General features: G+C 43.6%; 2 protein-coding genes across 2 annotated transcripts in view; both read right to left on the minus strand.

The window, feature by feature from the left end:
- Positions 1-17,561, minus strand: part of LOC310987540 (NACHT, LRR and PYD domains-containing protein 12-like) — a 427,459-nt gene that overhangs the window by 344,343 nt on the left and 65,555 nt on the right. The gene's annotated exons all lie outside the window — the stretch shown is intronic.
- The window catches only part of LOC310987549 (NACHT, LRR and PYD domains-containing protein 3-like), a 50,802-nt gene that overhangs the window by 4,050 nt on the left and 29,191 nt on the right, over positions 1-17,561 (minus strand). Inside the window, exons 7-11 of the mRNA XM_083973861.1 lie at positions 16,847-17,023; positions 14,456-14,629; positions 12,068-12,241; positions 9,652-9,828; positions 6,731-6,904 (exon numbers count right to left, since the gene is read on the minus strand). Coding sequence (XP_083829987.1) covers positions 6,731-6,904; positions 9,652-9,828; positions 12,068-12,241; positions 14,456-14,629; positions 16,847-17,023 — 876 coding nt within the window. The remainder of the gene's footprint in view (positions 1-6,730; positions 6,905-9,651; positions 9,829-12,067; positions 12,242-14,455; positions 14,630-16,846; positions 17,024-17,561) is intronic.

Below are 17,561 nucleotides of genomic sequence, written 5' to 3' on the forward strand. Positions count from 1 at the left end.
TGTTGTTCATTGCAGAACAATAGAATATTAATACGGTGATTTATATACAGATATTGATCGCGTAGTGTGACCACATCACTACGCACGGAGGCGTGAGGGACATTTGAAACAGCTGTATCAATCGTCCCTGCGGCGACTACTGACACTTCAACCTGTTTTGGCTCTAAACTTCAAAACTATGACATTGCATAGTTTAGGACCTGTTTGTGTACGAATTCATCTGTTGTTAGGTCATATTATTATTGCATGAAACACACAATACAACTTTTGATCACAAAAAAACTACCGCACGTAACATTTTACTTTCCGTAGTAAAAAAACAGGTTCGCGCTAATAACTCTTGAATGGCGTGACGTAATTTCACAAGCTTTCCCAGGATTGGTCGGTGTTGAGTGCTGAACTAGAGGATGTGACGTCATTGCAACGGCGCCACCGGTCGCGACCATAGACTGCGACACTGCCATCTACGGCGTCTGGACGGAACTACAACACCTTAACAGTGTGTTTGTGATCATGAGGAGTGGAAATTAAGCCATGTTGATTTAATTCAACAGCATGTGAATAAACAGTGAGGAATCAGAACAGTTAGACAGCTCTTTTTCAACAAAGTCCAAATAATTCAAGTAACTCAAGTCATATAGGCCTTTTTTTTTTTAATTCCAGAAAACAACATTTCTCCCCCCTTCTCCCTCCTCCCGCCCAGGAACCTTAGTTTATAATATAGTGTAGAATGAACCCGTCCACTGTAGTAATGTTTATGCACAACTGCACCACTTTAGCCAGCTCCTTTATTTCTGGTTTTACATTGGACAAACTGATTAAGGCTCCATTTTCAGGAGACACAGCTATTCTTTAATAACTTCCACATTCGTTGGGTTACGTTCAGAGGTTTATCAGGGCAGGGCCTAGGGTCATCCAGTGTTAGCAATTACAGACCCATCTGACCTTCACAGGGGTCACAGGTCAACTTTTCATGTGAAATTTGACGATTTTTGCTATCAATTCAGGCATAAAACACCAATGCTTTGAGCTGGGAAGCTGAAATCTTTAGATTCTAGTCCAGACCTTGGAGCAGATTGAGCGTGCCACATATCAGGGCTGTGTTCCACTCAGAAGTGTCCAAAATGGCCAAAAAGCAGTGTTCATTTCTAATCCCCCATTGTGTACAAGACTAAATTCAACAGATAGTCTTTAATAACTTCCACATGCTTTGAGCTGGAAGTCTGAAAGTTTCAGGGTTTTGTCAGGGGCCTAGGGCCACCCATTATCTGCAATTTCAGACCAATCCCACATTCAGAAGGGGTCAAAGGTCAAGGTTTAGTGTGAAATTTGACGATTTTTGCTATCAATTCAGGCATAAAACACCAATACTTTGAGCTGGGAAGCTGAAATCTTTAGATTCTAGTCCAGACCTTGGAGCAGATTGAAGATCAGAGCTGTGCTCCACTCAGAAGTGTCCAAAATGGCCATGGTAAGTGTCAAAGGTCACAGGGGTCGAACATCAAAGTTAATCCTAACAAAACACACACGCTTTAAGTAATCATCATGAAATTTAGATGAGTTGTATATCAGAGAGTCCTCTATCATTATATTGTATTCCCATTGCTCTGGGGGCCACGGGGGGCCCCTGGGGGCCACTTCGCTTTCCCATGCTCTCACAGATTTGGGTGTCGGGGTGATGGATAAGGGCCTCACAATGAGTCCACAGGCCAAGTTTCAAGTGATTCGGTTGGTTTTTATGGGAACAGCGGCCTCCTGGAGACAGAGGAATGCGGCTGTTTGAAGCCCCGCCTCTCGAAAAGTAATGGCTCAATCAGGACCGAACGCACATCAACGCGTTCGTCTTGGGCCCCCGGAACCACTGATATCAAATTCAGAACTGTACGACTTTTAGAAATATATTTCATCCATTTCAGCTTTTCAGATTCAGAGCCTCTCAGACTTAATGCCTGAGAGACCTTCTGAGTCAGAAAAGCTGAAATGGATGAAATATATTTCTAAAAGTCGTACAGTTCTGAATTTGATATCAGTGGTTCCGGGGGCCCAAGACGAACGCGTTGATGTGCGTTCGGTCCTGATTGAGCCATTACTTTTCGAGAGGCGGGGCTTCAAACAGCCGCATTCCTCTGTCTCCAGGAGGCCGCTGTTCCCATAAAAACCAACCGAATCACTTGAAACTTGGCCTGTGGACTCATTGTGAGGCCCTTATCCATCACCCCGACACCCAAATCTGTGAGAGCATGGGAAAGCGAAGTGGCCCCCAGGGGCCCCCCGTGGCCCCCAGAGCAATGGGAATACAATATAATGATAGAGGACTCTCTGATATACAACTCATCTAAATTTCATGATGATTACTTAAAGCGTGTGTGTTTTGTTAGGATTAACTTTGATGTTCGACCCCTGTGACCTTTGACACTTACCATGGCCATTTTGGACACTTCTGAGTGGAGCACAGCTCTGATCTTCAATCTGCTCCAAGGTCTGGACTAGAATCTAAAGATTTCAGCTTCCCAGCTCAAAGTATTGGTGTTTTATGCCTGAATTGATAGCAAAAATCGTCAAATTTCACACTAAACCTTGACCTTTGACCCCTTCTGAATGTGGGATTGGTCTGAAATTGCAGATAATGGGTGGCCCTAGGCCCCTGACAAAACCCTGAAACTTTCAGACTTCCAGCTCAAAGCATGTGGAAGTTATTAAAGACTATCTGTTGAATTTAGTCTTGTACACAATGGGGGATTAGAAATGAACACTGCTTTTTGGCCATTTTGGACACTTCTGAGTGGAACACAGCCCTGATATGTGGCACGCTCAATCTGCTCCAAGGTCTGGACTAGAATCTAAAGATTTCAGCTTCCCAGCTCAAAGCATTGGTGTTTTATGCCTGAATTGATAGCAAAAATCGTCAAATTTCACATGAAAAGTTGACCTGTGACCCCTGTGAAGGTCAGATGGGTCTGTAATTGCTAACACTGGATGACCCTAGGCCCTGCCCTGATAAACCTCTGAACGTAACCCAACGAATGTGGAAGTTATTAAAGAATAGCTGTGTCTCCTGAAAATGGAGCCTTAATCAGTTTGTCCAATGTAAAACCAGAAATAAAGGAGCTGGCTAAAGTGGTGCAGTTGTGCATAAACATTACTACAGTGGACGGGTTCATTCTACACTATATTATAAACTAAGGTTCCTGGGCGGGAGGAGGGAGAAGGGGGGAGAAATGTTGTTTTCTGGAATTAAAAAAAAAAAGGCCTATATGACTTGAGTTACTTGAATTATTTGGACTTTGTTGAAAAAGAGCTGTCTAACTGTTCTGATTCCTCACTGTTTATTCACATGCTGTTGAATTAAATCAACATGGCTTAATTTCCACTCCTCATGATCACAAACACACTGTTAAGGTGTTGTAGTTCCGTCCAGACGCCGTAGATGGCAGTGTCGCAGTCTATGGTCGCGACCGGTGGCGCCGTTGCAATGACGTCACATCCTCTAGTTCAGCACTCAACACCGACCAATCCTGGGAAAGCTTGTGAAATTACGTCACGCCATTCAAGAGTTATTAGCGCGAACCTGTTTTTTTACTACGGAAAGTAAAATGTTACGTGCGGTAGTTTTTTTGTGATCAAAAGTTGTATTGTGTGTTTCATGCAATAATAATATGACCTAACAACAGATGAATTCGTACACAAACAGGTCTTAAACTATGCAATGTCATAGTTTTGAAGTTTAGAGCCAAAACAGGTTGAAGTGTCAGTAGTCGCCGCAGGGACGATTGATACAGCTGTTTCAAATGTCCCTCACGCCTCCGTGCGTAGTGATGTGGTCACACTACGCGATCAATATCTGTATATAAATCACCGTATTAATATTCTATTGTTCTGCAATGAACAACAACCGATTTGAATGAACAACATATTTTTAATAAACACCACATATTTTTAATGAACAAAACGTGTTTATGACATGAATCAACAGATATTCAGCAAAGTGAGGGGAAAATGCCGAGGGTAAAATGACAATATGTTCAACTGTGTATCCATAAACATGACTTAGGACAGGGAAATAAGTAAATAAAATGAAAATGCAGTCGTCCAACAACTCGTACAAAAGAAGAAAGGCGAGTTTAATCGAAATGCGGATCTTGACAATTACGCACGGGACAAAAATATTTATTTCTTTATTTATTTATTACACACCCCCACCCCGTCTGGTCTTCCGACAAGGATGTAATTTATTTATTTATTTGTTTGTTTGTTTATTTATTATTCTGCACCAACGCCAAGATCAGTAAATAAATAATAACCAAAATGACGGCTTGGATGAAAGCTATGTCAGACACACCAGGTTCAATAAAGCTTCAAAGGGGAAAAAAAGTTTTCCAGCTCAGTGCGTCGTTCAGCGCCGCGTCCGGTCGGCTGGATCACTTTACTCTGAGGGTCACATATCGCCGCGAAGGGGGTTGCATTGGAATGAATTGAAATCCCCGCTCGTCACCTCATGACGAAAAACGGGTACCTAATGAGTCAGGCATGTGACGAGGAGGGACAGTGACCGTTCGTCAGGGGGTTGACGCACTGGGAGTGAGAACGTGTTGTAATAGCCTAGTTCAGATTTGGTTATATGCCTTTAGTTATTATCAATTCCAGGTGTTTTACAGTTGTTACAGTTGTTTCACCAGGAGATGACGTCGCCTACACACCCACAGAGACAGGTGATGAACCGGACTACAGCGGCGAGAGATTTATGACGTTACGTAATTCAATAATCAATATTAACGAGGGCGAGTATGTGCTGCTTATTTCCAGCATGTCACTGTCTGTTTACAAAACCAACATCTAGCTCATTCCTAAAGTATGTGAAGTGTGGAGCGGTCGAGCGGACCTGCTGACAGATGTGCAGCTGACAGCCATGACATCATTAAACCTGAGCCACCAGCTGATCCTCCCTCGCGCACATCCTGAGGACGGGACAAAGTCTCCTGGATATTATTTTTTCTTTTCCTTTATTAATTTCTAACTGGCTCCTTTTTGCCAGTAAAAACCATAACTTGTGAGAAAAAGAAGAGACGCGCGAAAACAACAAAATGGAAACATTGTAATAACTCCTGTGGCCACAGCTGGCCCGAGTGGTCTATAACAGCTGTCTTTATGAAGCGAGCACAGTCACGGACTGAGACAAAGTTATTTAGCTACATAAAAGTCCAAACGTCTGTCTTAGCAGGCGTTGACCTTAAGCATTGTTCCTATTATTAAAACATGAATGACGAGAATAAGAGGTGAAAAGTAGCCGCTGCAGACTGATGCGCCACAGACCTGAGTGCTCATAAACTGTTACTTCGGCTTTTACAAAGGCTGATTTTCTGCTAGATCCATGATGATTAATTTACCTACAGAAAAACTAAATGCATGGTAAAAGTAACATTACTAATATTTTAGAGATCTCAAATTCACAAATGATGTTTTCTATTGTTAAAATTCTGATTAAAAATTGGGTCAGGTCGGACCACGGCCTTCTTTTATTTTTATTTTTTTATTTTTTGCCGTGGTCCAGCCGAGAGACTGCTCGTGAGTCCGGCTGCATCAGGTCTTCAACACCTGGATCGGACCGGGTCGAGTCTTTGAGAACCTAGCAGTTTATAGAAACTGCTCAAACGGGCTTTAAGAGGTGTATTCAGAACATTTTATTTACTCAAACCTGCAGCAAGACCAGCACAGGAGACCGGAGTACAGGGCTTTCTTTTTTTCTTTTTCTTTTTTTGATAAATTATAGGCATGACGGTCTGGTACGTATTATGCTAGTATTACGCATCACGGCCGGACGCTACAATATGACTATTGCACCAACAGTGAGTGTGTAAATCTATGCCCCGTAACAACCGAACCTCCATGGCCCTCCCACCTCTAAAGTGAATCCGGCGCCGCTGATCCCTACTGTCAAGGAAAGGTAGCATTTTTTATTCACACATAAAGTAACTTCCATTAATCAGAATAAGAAAATGTAATCAGCATAATATACTGTAATATAACCACTTAAAGAAAAATGAGGAGAATGATATAGCTTACAGTGCTGTAAATAAATATATGGTATTCATGGTTTTATGTTCTTGACTAATTTTGACAATTGAACAGACTGTTGTGCATGTGATGACTTATAGAATGAAATGAGGCTGATGTGTTTTGGAGAGAACAACCATTAGACTGAGAATCAACAATCAGTTTAGATCGACAAGATCTATTCACTTGGACACTGTGCTACTGCAGCTACCTGTACTTAATCATTTGCAAAGATGTATGAAGACATTTGCAATTTGATGAAATGAATGAGAAATACAATTCTGTTGTGAACAATTGCTAAGTGGTTTGCAGGTTTTGTCCATGTTGTTTTGAGAATGTAATATCTGTTTTGAAAAATGAGCCAAACGAACGGAGAAAAACTGTAATAGCAGCTGATGTCAGGACGGCATGGATTGTGGGGAAAAGGTGTTGCACATGTTTAAGACTTGGATCTGTGTAAACCATTGTGCATGAATGTGTTTGTTGTGAGGCTGTTGTGTGATGAGCTGTCTGAGGTGCCGACCCCCCACAGCCCTGGTCTTGGTCTGTGAGCGCCTGCCTACCCTGTCCTACAGCCTCAGTGTGGATCAGTAGAATATCAGCCTCATGTCTGCAGCTCAGTATCAACACAACTTTCACATCACATTCATCTGAGCACAGAAATAAAACAGAGTCTGACCTCAGAGTCTCCAGTCTACAGTCTGGACTCTCCAGAAAACCACTCAGATCCTTCACTCCTGAATCCTGCAGGATGTTGTTGGTCAGGTCCAGTTCTCTCAGGTGGGAGGGGTTGGACTTCAGAGCTGAGCCCAGAGAAGAACAGCTGATCTCTGACAAACTGCAGTACTCCAATCTGAATACAGAATAAAAGCAGTGAGTTGAGGACAAAGCTCCTTGTTGACAGCGTTCAGTGTCTCATCATCTGTTCAGAGCTGAAGAAGCTTCAGAAAGAACAAGTTTAGAAAATCAAAGTCCAACAGCTGAAGCAACAGGAAGCAGGTTAAACAGTCACATAGAGAGAAAACAGCTCATTAATATTCATGAGAAGCTGCTGCTGCTTCAACACAGACGCAGTGACTCCGCCTCTTCACCTGTCAGCTCCACCTGTGGCTCCATCCAACAAACTCATGTTGAGCAGCCACATTGATCAGAGATTTACTGACCACGCTCAAGACAACAAACATGTGAGGCTGAACTCTGTTACCATGACAACTAATGTGTAGACACACATGTTGAATGAAGCTCAGAGACAGAAAAACCTGAAACCAGCACACACACATCTGCTTATTATGGGATGTTGGCTTTGAATGTTTCACTATAAACATGACAGAGCCTCACTTAGACACACACACACACACACACACACACACACACACACACACACAGCCCAGGTTGTGTGTCTTCTCTGTTGTAAACCTTGTAATAACAGCTTGTTGTGTACAGTTAACATCCTTGTTGCTCAGGTCTGAGTGTGGATTGTGTTAAAGGTTTGTTGTGTGATGTGAGCGGTGCTCCAATATGTGATCCTGTTATTGATCTGAGGCCTAGTCCACACGAACACGGGTATTTTTGAAACCGAACTTTTCTGGACCCCGGTTAAAAAAAAATTTGCGTCCACACCACCGGTGTGATAAAAAATAACTCCGTCCACATGAAACCGCAAATCCGTCTTCATGTGCATTCCAAAGCAGTAGGTGGTGATATCACTCCTAACAGGAAAGCAGCTGTAACTTGTACAGAGAGAGTGGAGGCTCAAACAGCTCAAACTGACCGGCACCGCGAGTCCGCGCTACTAACACGTAATCTCTTGTTTATGACAGATACGAAAATACACAAATACACACATCGTAACGATAATCCATCGATCCACTGATTGATTCTGAAAGGCTTCATTTAAAACAAATGTACAGGACGGAAGGAAGCAAAACAGTGGGGAAGTGACCGCAATTTACAATTTGATAAAAGCCTATTTTAGCCATATCAGCATGGTGGGGTCCGCCCGCTATTCCGACATGTCTCTATTTAGACATCCCGCTATTAGACGACATCCCTCTATCTAGACATGCCGGTAGTCCGACACTTTTTGATACCGCTATTCCGATTTTTTTTTTTTTTTTTTTTTTTTTACAGCTGCGATACCCAGGCGCGTCTCTCTCTCTTTTCTTTTCAGCATGCCTGTCACCGGTTTGATGAGGGAGTGATGTTCTTAATTTCAACAACTCAACTATCAAGTCGCAAACAAAACTAACACACATGATAAACAAACAGAACTATGCTGCAGTTTGTTTGTCAAGTTAACCTGTCACCTTCAGCACCACGGACAGCGGAGAGCTGCATCTGTGAGCGTCTGGGCTCTGGGCTTAGGGCCTGGGGCCTCATTTATCAAAACTGTAAGTAAGCAGTGTAAAACTGCTGCTACTAAATGTTTTGCTTAGGCCTACGGAGAAAAGACACCCAAAATATTTACACCTTTTTCAGATCTATCAAACTGTGCATGCACAACTCTCCGCAATTTCTCTTGGATAAATCAAACTGGACACAACCATATATGGTCAGCACGTGCATATTAATTAGCCATGTGCGCTCTGTGGAGCAGCAACAAAGTTATTCTCTCTTCAGCGACTTCAGTGACAGAATAATAACAGTCTCAGTAGCTGCAGATCAGGGGTGCTGCTGCCGGTGTGTTTTTAAACTTGGAGGGTTTGTTTTTTCTTCTCTCTTATAGGCCTATGTATTTGTGTATGAGAAACAGTGTCTCAGATGAAGAAAAAAAATCAGGACAGGTCTGACTATAACGTAGCCTAATCAATCAATGTCGAAAGCGGAATGTTTGAAAAATAGTAAAGTGCCCCTACTCCGACAATGAAAAAAAGAATCTAGGAATAGTGGGACGCTTGAAAAATAAAATTAGAAGTCAATGTCGAAATAGCGGCATGTCGGAATAGCAGCATGTAACCACATATGGTGACCACGCGGTTTTGTATTAGTGTCCGCATGTTTAGTGATTATTGATATTCACAGGAGCGTCTGAGTGGTCAGCGCATGGTCAGCGTCGAGAACTTGACGTGCTAGCAACAGTAACTAGGGAGGGCAGGGATTTCTGAAAAATGTCCGGTTTTCCTGTCCACACGTGAAGCTGAAACCGGAGTTTTCAAAAAAGTTCACCCTGGACTCCGGTTACAAAAAACTCCGGTTTCAGGAGCCCAGTTCTGCGGTTACGTGTGGACGAAAGGCAAAACCGTGTAGAGAAACACACGGTTTCAAAAATACCCGGGTTCGTATGGACGGGGCCTGAGTTGTGCGTTAATAACAGCTGATGTCAGGACGGCATGGATTGTGGGGAAAAGGTGTTGCACATGTTGAAGACTTGGATCTGTGTGAACCATTGTGCATAAATGTGTTTGTTGTGAGGTTGTTGTGTGATGAGCTGTCTGAGGTGCCGACCCCCCACAGCCCTGGTCTTGGTCTGTGAGCGCCTGCCTACCCTGTCCTACAGCCTCAGTGTGGATCAGTAGAATATCAGCCTCATGTCTGCAGCTCAGTATCAACACAACTTTCACATCACATTCATCTGAGCACAGAAATAAAACAGAGTCTGACCTCAGAGTCTCCAGTCTACAGTCTGGACTCTCCAGAAAACCACTCAGATGCTTCACTCCTGAATCCTGCAGCTTGTTGTTCTCACTCAGATCCAGGTGTCTCAGGTGGGAGGGGTTGGACTTCAGAGCTGAGCCCAGAGAAGAACAGCTGATCTCTGACAACCAACAGTTCTCCAATCTGAATAAAGAATAAAAGCAGTGAGTTGAGGACAAAGCTCCTTGTTGACAGCGTTCAGTGTCTCATCATCTGTTCAGAGCTGAAGAAGCTTCAGAAAGAACAAGTTTAGAAAATCAAAGTCCAACAGCTGAAGCAACAGGAAGCAGGTTAAACAGTCACATAGAGAGAAAACAGCTCATTAATATTCATGAGAAGCTGCTGCTGCTTCAACACAGACGCAGTGACTCCGCCTCTTCACCTGTCAGCTCCACCTGTGGCTCCATCCAGACAAACTCATGTTGTGCAGCCACATTGATCAGAGATTTACTGACCATGCTCAAGACAACAAACATGTGAGGCTGAACTCTGTTACCATGACAACTAACGTGTAGAAACACATGTTGAATGAAGCTCAGAGACAGAAAAACCTGAAACCAGCACACACACATCTGCTTATTATGGGATGTTGGCTTTGAATGTTTCACTATAAACATGACAGAGCCTCACTTAGACACTTTTACACACACACACACACACACACACACACACACACACACACACACACACACACACACACACACACACACACACACACACACACACACACACACACACACACACACACACACACACACACACACACACACACACAGCCCAGGTTGTGTGTCTTCTCTGTTGTAAACCTTGTAATAACAGCTTGTTGTGTACAGTTAACATCCTTGTTGCTCAGGTTTGAGTGTGGATGTTGTTAAAGGTTTGTTGTGTGATGTGAGCGGTGCTCCAACATGTGATCCTGTTATTGATTTGAGTTGTGTGTTACAGTAATTCATGGGTTGCAGTGACGTCACGTCGAAGGGACCGCCGCCATATTTGTGTCCGATTTGACAGTTCTCCTCATATGACAGCATCAAACCTCAGGATGGAAATGACAGTTTCTTGACAAAATGACAGGGTTTCATACATCCTGTCTGGGTTTATATCTCTATAACAACAGACTAACTCTATATTATCCCACTTATTACACAGTTTATGAATTAATTAATTAATTTGAGACGTAATGTTGATCAAAGTCCTTAGTCCGGTCACTTCTCCACTGTTTGCTCCTCACCCTCCTCTCGGTCGACTCGTGTGTAGTTGTTTTCAACGAGCTTTTGATAATCAATCAGTAGATTGATGAATTATCATGTAAATGTTACGATGTGCATTTATGTCGTCCTGTCTGTCATAAGGGATGACGGTTACGGGACACGTTTGTGTCACGGACTCGCGGTGGCACAGACACAGCTGGTCACAGCTGTGACACTGCGCTGGGTCCGCTCTGTCCGCTCTGATCGCAGGTTTGATTCCAGCAGCGGTGAGGGAGGCAGAGCCTCCACTCTCCCTCTAACAAGCTACAAGTCATTTTTCTAACATCACAATTAGTCTGAAGCTGGTAAAAATGAAACACAAGGTAAAAATCCTTGATAGTTCTTCTGCCCTGCTCCGCTGATCAGAGCGGCGTCCCTAGCAACGGCCCCTTTTACTTAGCAACGGTCTGTTATACAGAAATAAAAGACCCTAAATGCAGAATCAGTGAGTAATTAATAAGAAAGTAATCAAAATGCAGAATTCAATATATTCATGTTATTAAAAAAAAAGTGAATCCCCTCTTTTAGTGAGACTTGTCACAGCCCATGCTGCACTGATAGATGCCTGCAGTCAACTATTTATTCCGCCTATAACTTTACGTCTTTTGGGATGGAATAAAACTGCAGTCCGGGGTTTTTTTGGCGACTGCTATCACAGTCAACAGCACAATATAATCCTGGCATCTTTCAAATAACGTCAATTTTCGGTCTCTTGCTGATTTCCTCCTACTACTCCACTTGTTCTGGTAACGTGACGCTGTGATCTGTGTCCAGATCGCCCTGATTCAGACACAAACATGGCGGCGCAGAAACACAGTGACGTCATGTGAATCTAATGAATAACAGCTGATGTCAGGACGGCATGGACTGTGGGGAAAAGGTGTTGCACATGTTTAAGACTTGGATCTGTGTGAACCATTGTGCATAAATGTGTTTGTTGTGAGGTTGTTGTGTGATGAGCTGTCTGAGGTGCCGACCCCCCACAGCCCTGGTCTTGGTCTGTGAGCGCCTGCCTACCCTGTCCTACAGCCTCAGTGTGGATCAGTAGAATATCAGCCTCATGTCTGCAGCTCAGTATCAACACAACTTTCACATCACATTCATCTGAGCACAGAAATAAAACAGAGTCTGACCTCAGAGTCTCCAGTCTACAGTCTGGACTCTCCAGAAAACCACTCAGACCCTTCACTCCTGAATCATAAAGGTAGTTTCCACTCAGGTCCAGTTCTCTCAGGTGGGAGGGGTTGGACTTCAGAGCTGAGCCCAGAGAAGAACAGCTGATCTCTGACAAACTGCAGCGCTCCAATCTGAATAAAGAATAAAAGCAGTGAGTTGAGGACAAAGCTCCTTGTTGACAGCGTTCAGTGTCTCATCATCTGTTCAGAGCTGAAGAAGCTTCAGAAAGAACAAGTTTAGAAAATCAAAGTCCAACAGCTGAAGCAACAGGAAGCAGGTTAAACAGTCACATAGAGAGAAAACAGCTCATTAATATTCATGAGAAGCTGCTGCTGCTTCAACACAGACGCAGTGACTCCGCCTCTTCACCTGTCAGCTCCACCTGTGGCTCCATCCAGACAAACTCATGTTGTGCAGCCACATTGATCAGAGATTTACTGACCATGCTCAAGACAACAAACATGTGAGGCTGAACTCTGTTACCATGACAACTAACGTGTAGAAACAAATGTTGAATGAAGCTCAGAGACAGAAAAACCTGAAACCAGCACACACACATCTGCTTATTATGGGATGTTGGCTTTGAATGTTTCACTATAAACATGACAGAGCCTCACTTAGACACTTTTACACACACACACACACACACACACACACACACACACACACACACACACACACACACACACACACACACACACACACACACACACACACACACACACACACACACACACAGCCCAGGTTGTGTGTCTTCTCTGTTGTAAACCTTGTAATAACAGCTTGTTGTGTACAGTTAACATCCTTGTTGCTCAGGTCTGAGTGTGGATTGTGTTAAAGGTTTGTTGTGTGATGTGAGCGGTGCTCCAACATGTGATCCTGTTATTGATTTGAGTTGTGTGTTAATTCATGGGTTGCAGTGACGTCACGTCGAAGGGACCGCCGCCATATTTGTGTCTGATTTGACAGGTCTCCTCATATGACAGCATCAAACCGCAGGATGGAAATGACAGTTTCTTGACAAAATGACAGGGTTTCATACATCCTGTCTGGGTTTATATCTCTATAACAACAGACTAACTCTATATTATCCCACTTATTACACAGTTTATGAATTAATTAATTAATTTGAGACGTAATGTTGATCAAAGTCCTTAGTCCGGTCACTTCTCCACTGTTTGCTCCTCACCCTCCTCTCGGTCGACTCGTGTGTAGTTGTTTTCAACGAGCTTTTGATAATCAATCAGTAGATTGATGAATTATCATGTAAATGTTACGATGTGCATTTATGTCGTCCTGTCTGTCATAAGAGACTACGGTTACGGGACACGTTTGTGTCACAGACTCGCGGTGGCACAGACACAGCTGGTCACAGCTGTGACACTGCGCTGGGTCCGCTCTGTCCGCTCTGATCGCAGGTTTGATTCCAGCAGCGGTGAGGGAGGCAGAGAGCCTCCACTCTCCCTCTAACAAGCTACAAGTCATTTTTCTAACATCACAATTAGTCTGAAGCTGGTAAAAATGAAACACAAGGTAAAAATCCTTGATAGTTCTTCTGCCCTGCTCCGCTGATCAGAGCGGCGTCCCTAGCAATGGCCCGTTTTACTTAGCAACGGTCTGTTATACAGAAATAAAAGACCCTAAATGCAGAATCAGTGAGTAATTAATAAGAAAGTAATCAAAATGCAGAATTCAATATATTCATGTTATTAAAAAAAAAGTGAATCCCCTCTTTTAGTGAGACTTGTCACAGCCCATGCTGCCACTGATAGACTGCCTGCAGTCAACTATTTATTCCGCCTATAACTTTACGTCTTTTGGGATGGAATAAAACTGCAGTCCGGGGTTTTTTTGGCGACTGCTATCACAGTCAACAGCACAATATAATCCTGGCATCTTTCAAATAACGTCAATTTTCGGTCTCTTGCTGATTTCCTCCAACTACTCCACTTGTTCTGGTAACGTGACGCTGTGATCTGTGTCCAGATCGCCCTGATTCAGACACAAACATGGCGGCGCAGAAACACAGTGACGTCATGTGAATCTAATGAATAACAGCTGATGTCAGGACGGCATGGACTGTGGGGAAAAGGTGTTGCACATGTTTAAGACTTGGATCGCTGTGAACCATTGTGCATGAATGTGTTTGTTATGAGGTTGTTGTGTGATGAGCTGTCTGAGGTGCCGACCCCCCACAGCCCTGGTCTTGGTCTGTGAGCGCCTGCCTACCCTGTCCTACAGCCTCAGTGTGGATCAGTAGAATATCAGCCTCATGTCTGCAGCTCAGTATCAACACAACTTTCACATCACATTCATCTGAGCACAGAAATAAAACAGAGTCTGACCTCAGAGTCTCCAGTCTACAGTCTGGACTCTCCAGAAAACCACTCAGATCCTTCACTCCTGAATCCTGCAGGTTGTTGAGACTCAGGTCCAGGTGTCTCAGGTGGGAGGGGTTGGACTTCAGAGCTGAGCCCAGAGAAGAACAGCTGATCTCTGACAACCTGCAGTCCCTCAATCTGAATAAAGAATAAAAGCAGTGAGTTGAGGACAAAGCTCCTTGTTGACAGCGTTCAGTGTCTCATCATCTGTTCAGAGCTGAAGAAGCTTCAGAAAGAACAAGTTTAGAAAATCAAAGTCCAACAGCTGAAGCAACAGGAAGCAGGTTAAACAGTCACATAGAGAGAAAACAGCTCATTAATATTCATGAGAAGCTGCTGCTGCTTCAACACAGACGCAGTGACTCCGCCTCTTCACCTGTCAGCTCCACCTGTGGCTCCATCCAGACAAACTCATGTTGTGCAGCCACATTGATCAGAGATTTACTGACCATGCTCAAGACAACAAACATGAGGCTGAACTCTGTTACCATGACAACTAACGTGTTGAAACACATGTTGAATGGAGCTCAGAGACAGAAAAACCTGAAACCAGCACACACACATCTGCTTATTATGGGATGTTGGCTTTGAATGTTTCACTATAAACATGACAGAGCCTCACTTAGACACTTTTACACACACACACACACACACACACACACACACACACACACACACACACACACACACACACACACACACACACACACACACACACACACACACACACACACACACACACACACAGCCCAGGTTGTGTGTCTTCTCTGTTGTAAACCTTGTAATAACAGCTTGTTGTGTACAGTTAACATCCTTGTTGCTCAGGTTTGAGTGTGGATGTTGTTAAAGGTTTGTTGTGTGATGTGAGCGGTGCTCCAACATGTGATCCTGTTATTGATTTGAGTTGTGTGTTAATTCATGGGTTGCAGTGACGTCACGTCGAAGGGACCGCCGCCATATTTGTGTCCGATTTGACAGGTCTCCTCATATGACAGCATCAAACCTCAGGATGGAAATGACAGTTTCTTGACAAAATGACAGGGTTTCATACATCCTGTCTGGGTTTATATCTCTATAACAACAGACTAACTCTATATTATCCCACTTATTACACAGTTTATGAATTAATTAATTAATTTGAGACGTAATGTTGATCAAAGTCCTTAGTCCGGTCACTTCTCCGCTGTTTGCTCCTCACCCTCCTCTCGGTCGACTCGTGTGTAGTTGTTTTCAACGAGCTTTTGATAATCAATCAGTAGATTGATGAATTATCATGTAAATGTTACGATGTGCATTTATGTCGTCCTGTCTGTCATAAGAGACTACGATACGGGACACGTTTGTGTCACAGACTCGCAGTGTCACAGACACAGCTGGTCACAGCTGTGACACTGCGCTGGCCCGTCCGCTCTGTCCGCTCTGATCGCAGGTTTGATTCCAGCAGCGGTGAGGGAGGCAGAGAGCCTCCACTCTCCCTCTAACAAGCTACAAGTCATGTTTCTAACATCACAATTAGTCTGAAGCTGGTAAAAATGAAACACAAGGTAAAAATCCTTGATAGTTCTTCTGCCCTGCTCCGCTGATCAGAGCGGCGTCCCTAGCAACGGCCCGTTTTACTTAGCAACGGTCTGTTATACAGAAATAAAAGACCCTAAATGCAGAATCAGTGAGTAATTAATAAGAAAGTAATCAAAATGCAGAATTCAATATATCCATGTTATTAAAAAAAAAGTGAATCCCCTCTTTTTGTGAGACTTGTCACAGCCCATGCTGCCACTGATAGATGCCTGCAGTCAACTATTTATTCCGTCTATAACTTTACGTCTTTTGGGATGAAATAAAACTGCAGTCCGGGGTTTTTCTGGCGACTGCTATCACAGTCAACAGCACAATATAATCCTGGCATCTTTCAAATAACGTCAATTTTCGGTCTCTTGCTGATTTCCTCCTACTACTCCACTTGTTCTGGTAACGTGACGCTGGGATCTGTGTCCAGATCGCCCTGATTCAGACACAAATATGGCGGCGCAGAAACACAGTGACGTCATGTGAATCTAATGAATAACAGCTGATGTCAGGACGGCATGGATTGTGGGGAAAAGGTGTTGCACATGTTTAAGACTTGGATCTGTGTAAACCATTGTGCATGAATGTGTTTGTTGTGAGGTTGTTGTGTGATGAGCTGTCTGAGGTGCCGACCCCCCACAGCCCTGGTCTTGGTCTGTGAGCGCCTGCCTACCCTGTCCTACAGCCTCAGTGTGGATCAGTAGAATATCAGCCTCATGTCTGCAGCTCAGTATCAACACAACTTTCACATCACATTCATCTGAGCACAGAAATAAAACAGAGTCTGACCTCAGAGTCTCCAGTCTACAGTCTGGACTCTCCAGAAAACCACTCAGATGCTTCACTCCTGAATCCTGCAGCTTGTAGTTGTAGCTCAGGTTCAGTTCTCTCAGGTGGGAGGGGTTGGACTTCAGAGCTGAGCCCAGAGAAGAACAGCTGATGTCTGACAACCTGCAGTCCCTCAATCTGAATAAAGAATAAAAGCAGTGAGTTGAGGACAAAGCTCCTTGTTGACAGCGTTCAGTGTCTCATCATCTGTTCAGAGCTGAAGAAGCTTCAGAAAGAACAAGTTTAGAAAATCAAAGTCCAACAGCTGAAGCAACAGGAAGCAGGTTAAACAGTCACATAGAGAGAAAACAGCTCATTAATATTCATGAGAAGCTGCTGCTGCTTCAACACTCATTGCGTACATGAACTGATGAAGCCTCTTGGATGAGAGGTGAAACGTCTTCCTAGACAAATAACTAAGTCTAGTTGCTTTCGATTTAATCTCCTTTGAAATACTATGACCTGGGCAAATGAGAATATGCACCGGCTTAACCCCTAATTAAAACACACACACACAGGCGCTGTCTTTCTTTTATATTTCTTGACTAATTGTATATATTTTTGGCTTTTATGCCTTTATTTGATAGCCATAGTAGAGATAGAAAGGAAAGGGGAAGCAGAGAGAGGGGGAATGACATGCAGGAAAGGTCTGCCCGACGCGGGATTCGAACTGGGG

The sequence above is a fragment of the Trachurus trachurus genome (genome assembly GCF_905171665.1).
Source record: "Trachurus trachurus genome assembly, chromosome: 6".
Classification (NCBI taxonomy): Eukaryota; Metazoa; Chordata; class Actinopteri; order Carangiformes; family Carangidae; genus Trachurus; species Trachurus trachurus.